We start from the raw sequence: 17,153 nt of genomic DNA, 5'->3' as shown, positions 1-17,153 counted from the left end.
AACTTAAGCGACACTCAAGGGCAGATTAAGGACATTAGTAAGTTAGTGCCAGAGCAAGCACATCATCATGATGTGCTTGCTCTGGCACTAACTTCTATGTATTTTTCATGTCCGTCAACAGATCTGCGTGTGCAATAACTCAGTCCCGAATTTGATGCCAAATCGCTTCAGTCTATGCAAAAGCTTATACGTCTCATCACTCGGATATGCATTTTCAGTAGATTAGTTATCAATATCAACTATTTTCAAAATCAGTAGTCTCCCAGTTAGACAATAAATGTTTCTCAAAGATTTGCCGCTGTGCGATCCGCGTCGGCCATGTGTACACTCGCACCGCCCTCTGTTGGTCGTCGTTCCAAGCGCTTGTGTGCCTAGTTTCCTTCCGTTCTCCCAGCGTGGCGGTAGTCTTCCAGAATAAAGGTGTGCGCGCGTGTCTTTCTTCGGGGTGACCGCCGTCGCCGCTCAAGAGAAATAAAATTTGTTCATACATTTTGATCTGAAGTCTATGTCACCTCTATGTCGCTAAACTGCTTCGCTGGTAATCCAGTGAAATCCACCTTCACAGCAGTGGAAAGGCGCGTGATTTTTTAAGTACCCCTTAGCTGAAGTAAAAAAGTTGGAGGAGAAAACCGTTGACTTAGAAAACCGAGGCCCTAGACAAAATGTCGTCTTCTACGGTATTGAGGAAAGTTTGAAACATGGGACAAAAATCAGAGCATCTCAATAGAGACATTTGTAAAACTAAATTCGGTATTGAACTGAAATCGTATGAAAGGGCACACCACGTCGGACGCACGTTAAAAGGGTCATGCGAAACGGTCAATAATTGCAAATCTTTCATCATTCAAGTGAGAACAAATGATCCTGTCAAAAGCCAAGAAATTTAAAGAAACAGCGTATATTGTACACCGAGACTATTCGGCCGAAACGCGCGCTATCAGAAAGTGAGTGGAATATAATAAGTGGGGCTAAAATAATAAAGTGAGGCGAAAATAATAAAGCAAAGCTAGGCTTTGAAAGGCTGATCATAAACAGGATTCTTCGTTGAGTTAAGGAAAAAGAACAGGTTGTCCCACTATCGAAGCCATGACCCGCAGATAAATGTACAAGACAGGAAGATAAAGATATACTTCTATTAGTTATAACTGCAGGAGTAAAGTGATCAAAGTGGATGAACTTATCGGTTTAATTGAATCTGTCCAAGCAGTTGTCGCAATTTAATAAATGAAATTCTGGGTTTTTATGTGCCAAAACCACGATTTGATTATGAGGCACGTCTTATTAAGGGACTCCGGATTCATTTTGACCACCTGTAGTTCTTTAACGGGTGCCCAATGCATGGTACACGGGCGTTTTTGCATTTCGATCGAAATACGGCCGTCGCGGCCGGGATTATCGTAATTTGCACTGAGTCCTGTTTCAACCCATCAATTACTGATTGTGAAATATTTCCACGCGACTACGCAGTCTACCGCAAAGATAGCTCCCGCCTTGGTGGAAGCGCTTTTAGGCTTGTTCTTTTGACTTTACAATCTTGTGCTCTGGATATCTGTCATGACGCTATCAAAACTGCCTGGTTCAAAATTACGTTACCTAATAGGTTCCACGCTTGTTGTTTTTGCGGTTTACTGAGCACCAAACTCTGATTCGGACGCATTTCGGGCTCTTTATGAAGTTGTTTCTCAACCTTACGGCGTAGACACGTTGTTCGGCGGGGAGTTCTATCTGCCAAACCTGAGCTGGTGTGATAAACGTTGATACTCGTAGCGCCCCGCGTACAGAAATGAAAAAAGGTTGTAGATATTGTTACGGGGATGTTGGGAGTAAGACTGGATGTATTTACAATATATACACGAGTAGGGTCAGCGTGGTCAAGATGGCTGACCAGCAACAACACGCAGCAGCCAGTGTCTCTCGATCTTATTCTTCTTCTCTTGCCTCCTATCCTTCCGTAACAGGACTCCCGGGTGCTGAAGCGCCGTCTCGGCGCATGTCAGGCGAAGAACTGCGAGAGAAGTATGGCTTCAACCGCGAAACGTGCACGATGTCAACTGGCGTCGGACTTGAGGACGGATCAAACTGTAACGGCGAGATCTCGTAATTGACGTCGTTAACTTGACGTAGGACTTCATAAGGCCCTGTGTAGCGAGAGAGAAGCTTCTGGGAGAGACCGACACGACGACATGGTGACCATAGGAGCACCCAAGCACCTGGGGCGAACTTAACATCGCGATGGCGCCGATCGTACCGCTCTTTTTGTATATCCTGAGAGGCCAACAGACGAGATCGGGCGACTGGACGCGCCATGTGAGCGCGATTGATGACTTCACGAGCGTACTCAGTTCTAACACGTGGCACAGAAGGTAGGATGGTGTCAAATGGCAATGTGGGGTCGCGACCATACAAAAGATAAAAGGGTGAATATCCTGCGGTGTCATGTCTGGACGAGTTATACGCGAAAGTGACGTAGGCCAGCGTGGCGTCCCAGTAGCGGTGATCATTGGAGACGTACATCGACATCATCTCTGTGAGTGTTCGGTTGAGACGTTCCGTAAGACCGTTCGTTTGTGGGTGGTAGGCGGTGGACAGCTTATGCTCTGTGGCACAAGAGCGGAGGAGGTCGTCAACAACTCGAGACAAGAACGAGCTGCCGGTTAGTAACTGTCGAGCCTATTGCAATACGTGGACGAGCCAACACGCCGAACTAATATTTTGGATTTGCTGTTTTCTGGCTCACCTAACTTAGCAAGTTTTACCACATGCATACCAGCAATCAGTGACCATTCAGCTGTAGTTGCTACAGTTAAAACCAAATTTCAGCGATTGATATCTGATGAGAACAGAAGAGTGTTTTTCTACAGTAACTATCAAAGCATAACCGAAAAGTTTTTCGACCTACCTACTTTGAATGCCTTGCAGAAGAAAATGATGTACAACTATTGTGGGATAACTTCAAATGCAAATTGGATGAACTTACAAACATGCACATACCAGACGTAAATTACGCCAAGCTTAAAGAAGCGTGAGAAGCCTTGGGTATCGACAGACATGTAAGGACAGACATCTTAAGATAAATTTAAAAAAAAGAAAAAGAGTTGCTTCATAGTACAAGAGAAGAAAAAGGGACGTTCGCTTTGAGAAATTGGCGCAATTAACGCACAAATATAAGTTGGAAAGATCGCAAGAGACACCTACTTCACGGAACTGAATGATACATTCAAAGCAATAACTAAACTTAGTTTTTTTTTTTTTTTTTTTTGGAAGTACCTAAATAGATGTGGTTCGTATAATTTAGCTATAAAAGGTCGTTTGTAATGGATAAAGTTGATATAGATGTTGATGTTAAGGCAACGTGCCTAAATAAATTATTCCACTCCGTATTTCTCCCAACGTAGTCCAAAGCGTTATCGTCCCCTGTTGGGAATTCGACACTCGTGACGCCAATAGAACTCAGCGTACGGGATAAAAAAAATGATATAACAATCAGATGATACAAAAGCAGTTGGTCCAGATTATCGCCTCGAGTGCTCAAACATTGCGCAACGCCAGTATCATTTTATCTATTCTTGATTTTGACGCAGTCACTATCCGCGGAAGTATTACCAATCGATTGGAAAATTGCACACGCCCCAATTCATAAAGGTGGTTCGAAAAAAGCAGTACAATATTATAGGCCTATCTCACTGACATCTGTCTCATGTAAGGCAATAAAGCACATTATCTATGTTGCAGTTATGAACCACATTCTAGAAAGCAAGATCATAATGAACAACATGGCTTCTGTAGGGGCATGTCTTACACCATGCCACTTCTGTAATTTTTACCATGATTTAGTGCCAGGTATTGACGCTGAAAGCCTGATCGATTACTTATTTTTAGATTTCCATAAAGCCTTCGACACTGCAACACACTCTCTTCTGATTTACAACCTCAAGCAGACAGGCATAGAACAATACGTTGTTAGATTCATTGAGAATTAATTACCTGTCCCAGCATATCTGTCGTATTAAATGGTAAAAAGTTGGGGTACGTGGATATTACTTCTGGTGTTACACAGGGTTCTATTCTGGGACCTATCTTATTTTTTATTTGTATTAATGACATTTCAGTGGGTATTTCGTCATCCGTATACACGGCTGTTTGCAGACGACTGCATTGCATACCGGAAAATTAAGAGATGAACATGATGCGACAATCTTTCAGAATGCTTTATAGAGGGCTTATAACTGGTGTAACAAAGGGAATATATGTCTTAACACTAAAAAAATGTGTTCATGTTGGTTTATTAAGAAAAGGAAGGTACTTATAAAGGCTACTCTAACAATAATGATGCGGTAACCAAAGTCGATGCTCACAAATATTTAGGTGTGGTATTTTCTGCTGACTGCTCATAGAGTACACGTATAAATGAAATAGTGGGAAAAGCTGGCAAAGCCCGGAACGTTGTCCAGCGAAATTTAAAATGTCGCCAGTCTGAATTAAAGCAGAACGCGTACACAACATCTGTAAGACCGATATTAGAATATCCTTGCCTTGTTTGGGTTCCGTCGGAAACCACTCTGATTTCTAATATAGAAAGTATCTAGTACAAGGCGGCCAGGCTTTCCATGGGCCGGTATAGAAGAACGGAGAGCGTAAGCATGATGAAGAAAGATCTGAGTTGGGAACCACTGTCGTTACGACAAAGAAAATTCAGGTTAAAGCTGTTTTTTCCAGATATTCAAAAATGAAGTTGTAGTTAACAAAGAAACCTACATAAAAGAACGTCTTAAGTTTCCAAACGAAATCATCATGTCCTAAAAATACAAGAATATCTGCCCAGGACGCGCTTGTTCGCTGACTTCTTTTTATCCGAAGAGCATCGCGGAACGGAACAAGTGGCCTGAAGTGCAAGTGTGTTGCGAAAATGTAGACTTGTTTATATTTATGATGAAACCCCCTGCTGCAGTGCCTACGGGCAATGCGAAGTAATTCTTGACTAAATTATTTTTTTAAATATGGCCCCTCCGAAAAAAATCGCATATTCTCTATAAGTCCCATATCCAATAATCCCACTTTATAGATAGGATCATGCGGACTTCTATATGGCATCCCCATATATTCGTACGGGATTATTGAATCTCATATGGGGGTTACGGGACATGTGGGTTTTCTCTGAAAGGGAGGGGGGGGGGGGGGGGGCTGTACGATATATTGTTACGTTGCGGAAGTCACGTGTCAAGACGTATATTTACAAAATTTACAAGACAGGCAAAGAGTTACAAACAAGATTTCTGTCGAAGCCGATTTCACCTCGACACGTCAAATCGTCGTCTTCTGTCTTCAACGTCATTCTTGGTTGCGCCGTAACATGGAGAAGAGAACGTTCAATGTGCCGTAGAAATATCATGCACAAATTGGCTTCTCGCTGAACTTCCTTCTCCGGATTTCATCACAATGCCCACTCGGTAATTGTGGGGAAAAAACACAGCGTCTAGCAGTGTTGACAGAACGCTTCTTCACCGTCGTACACTTATTTCGTAGATACAACGTTTGTATTATGACGGGAGACGACTATGTTGCACAAGAAATCGTGATCGAAAGGCCCGCGCAGTTTTTCCGCGATTCAAATCGCTCGCGAGTGATGCTGTCCCATGTCTTACCTGGTTCTGCGATCTCAGAGGACATATGCTCTATAGCTAACGCTACTACTGCTTTGAGCCATAGGGCCGCATACGCAAAAAGGGCGCCAAGGTCTCGCAAATAACGGCGACAGAGCGGTGTCAAAAGGACAATTCCAACACCACAGTTTAACTAATGAAGTGCTCTTTCGTGACTATATTTTTTGTTAAATTCGCGATAATGAGTCGGTTATTAGAAGAGAAACTGAAGCAAAAATGTTTTTTTTTATTTTGTGCAGAACCCCAGCGCCGGTATGGCAGTGTGACGTCACAGATTTCAATTAGTTTTTTTTCTTTAGGGGGGGGGGGAGAGGGGCTGTCATGATTCCATAAAGGTTCTTGAATCTTCAAAAGTTCAGTCTTTTTATCTTCTTTTTAGAGGCCCCGATAGAACGCAATAGAACACCGCCAAAATTCATGACGTTACGGCGCACTAGTGTGGGAACTTCCCGGCAGTGTCGCCACTTGCCTTTCGTCTTTGTGTTTTTTCCTCTCACGGTAAGATGAGAAGAGTTACTAATACAGCTCCACTCATTTTTGTTTTTGGTGTCCGTTTAGAAGGTGTAGGTTGGGGACTGGGGAATTCTTCAGGAAAATCAAATTAGTTAGAGTTCATTATCTTTCTTGTTGAAATCCAACATAAATAACTTATGTCATTATCAGTTAACTATGGTGGCGCCAACCCTGTCCTATACGTTTAATTCGTTTGCTCGCTTAATAAAACTTTCTTCTTGCTTACGACACTTCGTAGTTCTAAAATCGCTCACTTGAGATTTAATAGGTAACACACACACACACACACACACATATATATACGCCTACTTCACTGTATGTATATATATATATATATATACAGTGAAGTAGGCGTATATATATATATATATATATATATATATATATATATATACCTTTAGTGCGCTTTTATTACAAAGCCCTACGGCTTACACAACTTCTCAAACAAGAACATGCTGACAAGTAGACCTACGTAGCGAAATGATGTATTTAGGGACAGGCATTATCCGTTGTAGTTGCCCCGACTTCGTTCAGTACAAGTACGAATCTCGCGCTACGCCGCACGACCCAGCGCTCTTTTGCACGAGCGCCAAAAGATGTCGCGCCAACCTCGCTACTCGCAAAATGCGTGGCTTGCTTTTTTTGTTGCGATTTTGCGCGGCCTCCAACGGAAACAGGTTTCGCTGCCGTCGGGCATGTTGGCAACGCCGGTAACGCCTGCGTCTCTCTCTGCCAAGACGCGCGTGTTTCGCACATGCGAGTTGGCAAACCTCGTGTTTGAGCCCGCCACGAGGCCTGCGCTGTTTTGGTTATCGCATCGATCGAGAACTCCGAGGCAGAAGGGGCGTAGAAGTGAACGGCTACCACGATCGTGCGCCAGTGAGTACCGCGAGCGGAAGCGACACGAAAGGGAACCGCGCGGATCGCAACGTGAGCAAGCTTTGCACTTTGCACGGCCGATACACCGACACCGGCGGTGTTTCCTCAAACTGCCGGCAACGCGTGTCACGTGGCGGCTGGCGTGCTGCAGTTTCCCCGCCCTGCGAGGTCTGCTGACCGCGTTCGTCGTAACGAAACAAAGAGCGCTGATACGACAAACAGCTTTGTAAAGCCGAATATCCGCGGGCGTTGGTGTTTGGAATGGTTACACCGCGACTTTATGCCATGCCGGCCACGCTCGGCTTCTGAAATGCGATAAGATATGCGCCGCCGAAAACAATCGGACATGGTTCGCTCTTTTTCATTGTCTCTGCCTGAAGATAGCGCGGGCATGAGTACTGCATCCTCGACTAATAGCGGAGCATTCGAACTCCGCGCTGTCGGTCCGAGTCGCCGCCACCAGCGTTCTGTGTTCGTCGCGATGCGCAGCGTCGGCTTCAACACCCTCCTCGTGAGGCGCTTCTGGAGTCTCTGCTCCCTTCTCGTGAGAGACAAGAAAGCAGCGCTGCTCCTCGCCGGTTTGATGTTTGTTGTCGTAACCTACGAGTTCGTCTCGTACCAAGTGGGCCTCACCAACAGCCGCTTCTACTTGGTGCTGGGGAACAAAGACCTGCACGGATTTTGGATCCAAACGGCCCTCGGTCTCAGTCTCGTTTTTGCCATATCCAAGACGAGGGCTCTGCGCACTTTCCTAGCGTCGACTACAGGAGTGCACTGGCGCAAGATCATCACCAAGCACCTGCACGGGCTCTACTTTGCCGACAAGAATTTCTACTGCGTCAACATCTTGAAGGAACTAGGCGGAGAACTGGACAATGTCGACCAACGAATGACGCAGGATGTCGACCGCTTCTGCAAGGCTCTGGCAGATGCGCTGCCAGCTGCGCTGATCGCTCCATTCACGACGGCCTACTACAACTACCAGGCATACGTGGCCACCGGCTGGATAGGTCCTGTCTCGACGTTCGTTTTCTTCGTCGTGTTCACGGTTCTCAACAAGTTCTTGATGGCGCCGGTAGTTCCGCGCGTCTACCAGCAGGAGAAGCAAGAGGGGCAGTTTAGGCACGCGCATGCGCGCGTCAGGGACCACACGGAATCGATAGCCTTCCTGGACGGCGACCCCGTGGAGGAACAAAACGTGAACGCCGTCTTGGACGACGTGGTCAAGGCTCAGCAGTCCGTCGTGAATAGGCAGTTCCCTCTCGCCTTTGGCATCCACCTCTTCGACTACACCGGCGCGATCCTTAGTCTTCTGGTCATCGCCGTGCCCATCTTCACCGGCGTGTACGATTCGCTGACGCCGCCGGAACTGGCAGCGCTCATTAGCAAGAACGCGTTCGTGTCCATCTACCTTATCAGCTGCTACAGCAGCCTCGTCGACCTATCCGGCAGCGTGGCTGTGATCGCTGGAAACACGCACCGTATAGCGGCCCTTAGGGAAAAGCTGGTGGCACTGAGCGAAGAACTGCGCGAATTGCGCGCCGCCGAAGCTCGCGACGACGACAAGCACCCGACGGAAGAAGGCGGTAGCGACGACGACAACTGTCCCACGATCGAGCTCCAAGACGTGACGTACAGTTCGCCGCGAGACGGTAGCGTGCTCGTCGAGAAGCTAACGTGGAGACTCGACTGCAAGCGGACGGCAATCATCACGGGACCTAACGGAAGCGGCAAGACCACTCTGCTGAGAGTCATCAAGGGCCTGCGGAACGTGGACTCCGGAAGCATCCACGTGACAAACTCGCACTCTTTGGCGTTCTTCCCGCAGCAGCCGTGGCTGACGGTGGGAAGCCTGCGGAAGCAGCTTCGCTACCCGTTTCTTGACCACTGTCGCAAAGGTCTCGAAGACGTGGACGACGAAGACAAAGAAATGGTCTCGCTTCTGGAGCTCACAGGCCTTAGGAACCTTCTGAACAGCGCGAACGATCTTGACGCCGAAATGGACGCCGCCTGGTACGACACGTTGTCTCCCGGAGAACGGCAGCGGCTCAGCTGGGCCCGACTGCTCTACGTACGGCCAAGGATGGCAATGATGGACGAAGCGACCGCCTCGATAGACGCCGAGCTGGCGAATAAGCTAATAGCTGAATGTCATGCCAGGGGCATCAGCGTAGTTGCCATCTGCCACAAGGGTTTCTGGGACGCCGATGCGGTGCTAGAGCTGCGAGGTGCCGACGGCTACTGGACGGTCTCGTAAGGGGGCCGACGTAAGCTGGAAAGCGTCTTAGAAAGAATGAAGCGAAGTGTGCTTGTGTGCGATCGTGTGAATGTGGTACCCTACCGGCTGACGTACTTTTATAATGGACACGATGAACATGAAACTATTTGTAATATACATAGATATGAGGACCTCTGTGCTACGTCATAAATATTTCTGCTATGCTTTTTTCTTATTGTCACGTGTGCTGCAAAACTGCCTGTTACGGTCTTACGTAATTATTCGTGAGAGCCGAAAAGGGTTATCACAAACCAACAGATGTATTTAAAACCGCCAGGAATATCTTAATACTCCCTGGAGCTTTACGGTGATCCCTGTCCATATATCTTGTCATCAAGCGGCAGCAGTATAATGCGAGTACGAAGGATTATTATGCGAAGGGTGATAACGCGTGACTGGTTCTTGCCGGGAAAAAAAGATCACGGGATGGCTACATAACCGTAACCAGATATTTATAATTATCCGAGCGCATAAGGAACAGTTTAGAACAAAACAAATGTGCGGATTTCTTTCCCCATTTTCATTGGCCTTCTTTCACGCGGTATCTTAATAAAAAATAACGCAAGTGCAGCTTTGAAAACGCACCGAAAATGCCCCGCTGCTGGCTTCGGTACTCTTGGGGCTCGGCGATTCAATGATCAAGACTTGCCTATGGTCCTATGTTGTCCTAGTTTATGTCCCAGTTCCGAGTTGGCAGAGTATTGTGACTGAGGCATTAATCTTTTGCAGATAATTGTTCGAGTTGATAGGTGAACTGTGAAGATTATTTGAAAAGGCACATGTCATCTTAGACATCATATATCCGCCTCCAGAATACGTTTTCTTTTGTACAATAACTGTATTGGTAACTATACAGAGCACACAAAAATAAGAAAGCCCATACTATGAGAAATTTCACTTATACAATATAGACGCAAGTAAGAGGAAAATTATAGTTTGCCGGACGCCACCGCAAAATATATTCTCAACGAGGACCGACTGGCGCGTTTTCTTGCGAACCGCTCTGGCATACGCACCACTTCGTGTGGACCCAGATATCGCTTCTTATTTCTTCCTAGGACTGTTACTCTACTTTGTGAGTGAGTTCGACGCCAAATTCACTACGTAAGCCTGCATACTGTGACCTCCGCTGCTTTCCAGAGTTTATCTAAGGGGTGAGTTCAATCTACCAATCATCCCGCCATTGTATATTGCTGTAGAACACTGTCTACTACCCTGACGTCGTGGTTTATCCAGGCCGAGGGCTACCGGGCTAGTATATTCAAAATTACGCTACCAGGCGTCATCGTATAGGTTATCTTTAAACGTGATATTTGCGATCATTTCTACCATAGAGGTACTGCTGACTGCAGCTATTTATTGTGTATCTGTCGCAGCGACATATTCTACAATATTAAATTTCGAAGTTATCGCGTGCTCACCGTGAACAGCAATCGTGCTGGTTTACATTTTTTCGGGTCACAACAAAGCTACAGCATTACGGATATATGCCACTCGCAGGGCTGAACTGAGTTTTGTGTTATAGCTTTGGTTATACATGCATACATCTTTCCTGTGACCGGCTTCAAACTTTATGCGCTTAAAGCAATCCAATCCAACAGCACTGTAACTACGGCAATCCCATTCAGCATATCTAGCCATTTAAGACAAACGAGTAGGCAATGGTCATGATAAACACGATCACGCTACTTTTAGACGTGACCAAATGGTACACGGCTCGAAAAATCAACCACCGGGCATTAACATGCTCCGTGTTCAGAATAAAATTCGAACAGCCTTTGCGAACCAGCATTGCGCAATACATTCCGCACTTCACCACGTTGACACAAGTGAGCAAGTGGCACGCACCATGTTTCAACGATCACATAGTTGCGCCTAATGCACATTGAGCTAAGTGCTATTCGTCGGTGCTGTACCACTTGCACCCTTCCGTCCAAGGTTACTCGTTTTCCTTGTCGTCATTTAGATGCGCCGTAAATGCACGCTAAATAGAAATAATAAACCAGCGTAGACTGATACATTATTGTTTGACAACTCTATTATCCTTTATTTTGCCGTAATGGGTTGACTATTAGAAAGAAAAAATGAAGACCGAAGTTACATTTCATGAATTTCGCGCCGAAAACCCGACGCTGGTTCTAAACTTGCCATACACGTAGCATTTGGCCCCTTTAGAACTCAACGTAGCCTATCTTAACCGAAAAAAAAAAAAAGAACTAGGCCCGAGGAGTCGCACTCGCCTTCAAAATCCGTGAGCCCAATTAAGAAGAACTGGTGCAGGACCTCCAAGGTAGCGTCGCCACAGTCTTTCGTTCTTGAGTCTTTTTTGGCCGTATGTGGGCCTTATGGCGCGGCTAAGAAATCTGTAATTTGTCCCCTCAATTGATTTTAATACTGATGTGCGCACACGCTATGCTTGCCCTTAAACGAACGGTTTCTACATACTTGTAGCCACCCAGTCACGTTCCTAGTGTCAAAGTGTGGCTGCTTAACACGGCTACGACACTACGGTGCAGACCGCGGACCCTCTCGTGTGGTCATGTCTGCAGGCCTTACGGTACCAGGGCCAACTTCCACTACTTCCGGTCCGTTGAAATAAGAGATGCGACTTTCTCACGGCGCTGTACATTATAGGGCAAGGTGTGGCGAAATTCACTCGGCACATAAGAACTTTTAGACTCTCCGTACAGTATTAGCCTTTACCGGTAGCCGTCTACAAGCGCGTACGGCGCACCGTGTCACGTATTACGTCGCAGTTTCGCCGATCAGTATGTTACGAAGTGTCGTGTCCACGATATAAAACATTTTTATACAACATTTTTATAATAAAAAATGCCCGGTTAGCAGACGGTTTGATTATAGTCTCTTGCTTTTGATGTTTGAGGATAGTTTGCAGGATTTATATCTCGGAGCGACAGCCTTAAGAAGTATGTGGTGTAAAATCCTAGAACCCGTACTTAATTACATCAAAGTAATTACGCACTTCTCTTGAGCGATCTTTGTAGAGACTACAGCAACAGCTAAAAAAATGAATATAGAAAGTTATTGCGTGCCCCTAGGGGTTCGCTTTCAGCTGTTGCTATTTTTGACGTGAGCCTACAAAATGTCTTCGCAGGTATTTAAGCGCTTTTTTCTTTTTCTGATTTCTTATTTGATGCTGTATCTCAAAAGAATATACCTACTATGAGAAAGTTTTGTTTGCGTGGGGGGACGTCTGTGTCAGACACTGATAAATTAATGGGGTAGCCTGCAAGTCCTCAAAGAACAACATTTCTTTCTTTTGGTTTGGTTCAGTAAAAAAGCGAGAATAAGGGTGCTGAACTAACAGTTGCTGAGGATTCCCGTGGGTGAGGCTGACAACTGCAGCAGCAGCGAACAACACTTGACAGATTCGAGTGCCTTCGATGCATACCAGCATAAAACTCCTCGTTCGTTCACCTACTGGAATTTCACAACACCGAGAAACAAGATACGGGTATACTCGAAAGTGCCTTTGTGCCTTTATGCAGCATTCATAAGATAAGTATAGCCAATGTTCCTCTTTCTGTTTTTTTTTTTTAAATTTCGTGCGCTTGTCGCTGATATGTCAGCCATAAATACTAAATTAGTGGGTCAGTAAGGACGAGAAAAAAATATGCGGTTGTCAGGCGCAGCCGGCGTAATTTGTACTGCATTGGAATGCCAGAAATGGACATCCTCATATAACGGGATTTGTGGAAGGCTCGCCAGGCTGTAACGTGGAGAAACGTGACGCCTGTAGCATATAGGCGATGTCGGAGCCCAATTGCGGGTCAAAGCATAGGTTTGACCAGCGAGCAATACGCTCGAACTATCGGGTGTGAGTGAATTGCGCCACAAACTCGAGTTTGCGATGCGATATCAGACTTAAAAGGACACTACAGAGAAAAGTAATTTCGGCTGTATTTTGAGATTCGAACTCAACGCACGGAGGCGTTAGAGGCAGCCGCTGAACCCATTGGGAAGGCGTCTCATGAGCAATGAGGGCTGATTGAGGTGGAGATGGAAACGTTCGACGAGACCATTTGTTTGCGGGTGGTATGCCGTTGCAGTGTGCGTAGCCGAGTCGTTCAAAGCAGGTGTAAGAGCTAGGTAAAAAAGTTGCAGTGGCTTAGCTCGGCTATGCCAGGATATACGTAGCGTTAGCAAAGGTTCAGCTGATTACTCCTAGCTTATTCTTAAGATTATTCTTAAGATAAGATTATTCTTATGAGTCAAGCTTCTCCGTTCTTCTGCGCTGTTGAGCAGCATTTGCGCTCTCCTTCTCCATGGCTATACCACACTGGCAAACGCCAGTCAGAAGCGCAGCGGCTCCAGCGCAGTGTCAGACGGCGACTGCAGAGCGAGCGCGCGCCGGCGCCAGTGCGTCTACCACGGCTACGACGTCACTCCACTGGAATGCGCAGACCGGCGGCGGTGAGTCGCGCGCGGCGGCGGCGGAGTGCGCAAGAGGTGCCGGCTCCGGTGGCTCCGGTGCGCAAGCCGTGTGACATCACTGATCCTTGCGCATGCGCAGCACGGCTCTTGATGTGCCGCGCGAAACGGGCTTGGCTAGGCCAGTGTAGCTAACGCTACAAAAGTGATGACTCGAACTGTCGTTCCCGGTCTGTTATACGATAGTGATAGGACAGCTAAAACGTGCCACCCTGCTCGACAGGAAGGCTGTTGCTACGGTGGCCGCTGTGATATTTGTGATAAATTTACTAATAGCCACCGAGTGAAATCCGTCGACGCAGGTTAACAAGTTCCGGTGTTCTTGGCAGGGTGATAGAGGGCCGACGATGTCAATGTGAACCGTGGCGCCGGGCAATAGAAACCGCTGGGCTGGAGGGAGGGGATAGCGGGGTATAGGCACCGCGCTGCCGTTGTAAGGCGCCGTCAGAAGTTGACGTTTATTGGCATCGCCTTTGCAACGGGGCGAGGACAAAATAGTCCGCTAGCGTGCTTGATATCGCTATCACTATCTAAATTAAAAAATTAAATTATGGTGTTTTACGTGCCAAACCACGATCTGATTATGAGGCACGCCGTAGTGGGGGACTCCGGAATAACTTGGACCACCTGGGGTTCTTTAACGTGCACCTAAATCTAAGTACGCGGCTGTTTTCGCATTTCGCCCCCACTGAAATGCGGCCGCCGTAGCCGGGATTCGATCCCGCGACCTCGTGCTTTATCACTATCTAGCCTTTTGCCTATCTGATGTTGATCATAATTTTCGTATCTAAAACCTCTATCATTACATATACTGTACTATTACCGACACTTGCAATGAAGTTTCTATCAGTCACTTCCCTGCTCTTCTCCCACCCCCATTGGGAATTGTCGTCTCCTACTTATCTCGACTGATGAGCAGTTAATCCTTTCATCTTCTTTGGATCCCAAAGCTTCTAGTACGGGTCGCGCTTGGCCAATATTTGGGCATTCCCTTACGATGTACCGAGTCGTTTCCGGGCTTTTTTTTTTTTTTCAGCACACCTATGTTTCACCCTGTGGCGCATATTTGCTCCGATATCTTTTTGTCCTCGGACATCAAATAGCAAGGCACTCCCCTTTCGTTATCTTACAGATTTTCCCTCCTAATTTCTTTCTTGCCGTTTTGTAATTCTGCACGGTCTTTTTTGTTTCCATCCTTTGCATCCAATTTGCGGTCTCTCAGTTTCTCTCACATAATTTTTGAGACTACTGGTTGTCTATTTACGCTTTCAATTACCCTGTACTTGGTTGCCAACTTTCTTGACCCCTCCCTCCATTCCGTGTCCACGCATTTGAGGTACAAATATTTGGGCGCTTAACCGTCCGTTTCTTTTCATCCATCTTCCTTAGTCTTTCTTCAAAACTAATCTTGCTCGGCGCATCTCTGACTTCAAAAGAAGCCCAGCCCATGTCACCTTGCGCTGCCTCATTTGTGCTTTTTACCGTGCACCCCCAAATACAGTCGGCCCACTGCCCTCTGGTCAATCTCCAGCCATGACAATATTTCTGATTTATGGCACAGAATTACATTTGCGAACGTTAGCGCTGGCACCATTACACTTTTCCAAGTTCCTCGTACCACCTCGTACTTACTGTGGCCCCAAAGTGCTCCATATTTCTTTATTGCTGCATTCGGCTACCCTTTCATTTTTTTATATCATCATGGTGAACGCTTAAGTAGGTCTTTCCTTCGTTTACGTATACACCCAGGTATTTTTATTGCTTGACAATTGGTATGGGCTTCCTGTTGAATTCATACCATGTCATTACTCGTCTCTTCATTAAAGAGCAGAATTCCAGATTTCTGTGCTAATTTGTGGTTGCATACCACTTATATTCGCAAGTCTCTGTAAATCCCTTGCATTGTCCGCTAGTAGCACAATGTAGTAGCACGCGGTAGCATGCTAGTACTAGTAGCACGCTAGTAGGAAAATGTAGTAGCACGCCAGCCCGCTGTCGAACAGCGCCGCTAACGGCAGCAGTAAGGTCACTAACATGTGATGCAGACGACGGGGCGGAGGAGCACACGACGCTTAATTCCAGTGATTGCGCGCCCCGGCAGCCGGCGCGCGCAAATTTCGGAGGCCATGCCACATGCGGCTGCATCAAGGCGCTAACGGTCCAAACTCATCTCGCGCCCGGTGCCTACACCTTGGTTCGCTGACAAGGGGCACAAGCGCGAACCCAGTGGCGTATATCAGCATTCATGCGCGGCCACACAAAGCGAGACGCAATGAGACATCGCGTGGCACGAGCATCCGGATGCTCTATAGGCTGCGCGAAGCGTCAAGCAAATGATCTTTCGTCAACACCAAAAAGGCCACTTCTACCGATTGAGGAGGCGCGTTATATATGGGCGGCACGGATCTCAATGATTTTCGTTGAGGTCCGTGCGACTGAATAAATCGACAACGTTGTCCTTTGAAAACCACCAACCATATAAACTACCATCAACCCTTTTTTTTTTTTTTTTTTGCCTTGAACGCCTCTTTTTCTCATTTTTGTCGAACACGGAGCTTGATATTTTTTTACAGTCTTCTTTTTGTATTTGCTTTTCTTTCTGTATTTGCTAAACTAACTAGCCTATTTGCAAGCTTTGTCAGGCCATCTGTCATTAGCAGGCGCCTTGGTTATCATTGCCTCGATAGCTACACGGCGATTGGCCTGCACAGCGGTCCGTGTCCGAGCCTTTTTCGGTCTTGAATCTTTATATTAACGAACCGTTATGCTGGCTAACACGTCGTTCAGAACTTGGATGTTAACGAAGAAGCTTGAGAAGAAGTTAAGGACTGCGCAACGAGCGACAGAACGAAAAACTATGCGCGTACCGTTAAGAGATAAGGAGATAACGGTGTGAATTATATAGCAAATGGGAATAACATATACACTAGTTGGCATTAAGAGGGTGAAATGAAATTGGGCAGGTCATATAATGCGCAGGGCAGATAACCGGTAGTCTATAATAGAGTAATCGAATAGGTGCCAAGGAAGGGAAGCGCAGTCGAAGACGGCAGAGAATTGGGTGGCGGCATGGTATTAGAAAATTTGCAGGCATAACATGGTGCCAGCTGCAGGGCGCAAGACAGGGCGTCGCTGGGTGATGTCCTAGTCCTGCAATAGATGATGATGACGTCCCACAGACTGATCCAAGAGCACATTTAGGTTGCTCGGTCTTATGCAGCGTTCTTGCGTTCACGAACGGTGGATCTGCAAATCCACGTCTCGTCCTTTGCGTTGCCATCACGACATCTGCAAACACGTATCTGCAAACACGTATCTGCAAACACGTATCTGCAAACACCTCCACTGCAATGTCAGTCCTTAGCGAGTAA

General features: G+C 46.5%; 1 protein-coding gene across 1 annotated transcript; it reads left to right on the top strand.

The window, feature by feature from the left end:
- Window positions 1-6,919: 6,919 nt before the first annotated feature.
- Window positions 6,920-11,411, top strand: LOC125943140 (lysosomal cobalamin transporter ABCD4-like). Its single transcript, XM_049661541.1, has one exon. The coding sequence runs from the start codon at window positions 7,375-7,377 to the stop codon at window positions 9,307-9,309; it is 1,935 nt and encodes a 644-aa protein (XP_049517498.1). The 5' UTR covers window positions 6,920-7,374; the 3' UTR covers window positions 9,310-11,411.
- Window positions 11,412-17,153: the final 5,742 nt, after the last annotated feature.

Source organism: Dermacentor silvarum, chromosome 2 (genome assembly GCF_013339745.2).
Source record: "Dermacentor silvarum isolate Dsil-2018 chromosome 2, BIME_Dsil_1.4, whole genome shotgun sequence".
In the NCBI taxonomy this organism is placed as follows: domain Eukaryota; kingdom Metazoa; phylum Arthropoda; class Arachnida; order Ixodida; family Ixodidae; genus Dermacentor; species Dermacentor silvarum.
This window is presented reverse-complemented; position numbering and strand designations above follow the sequence as displayed.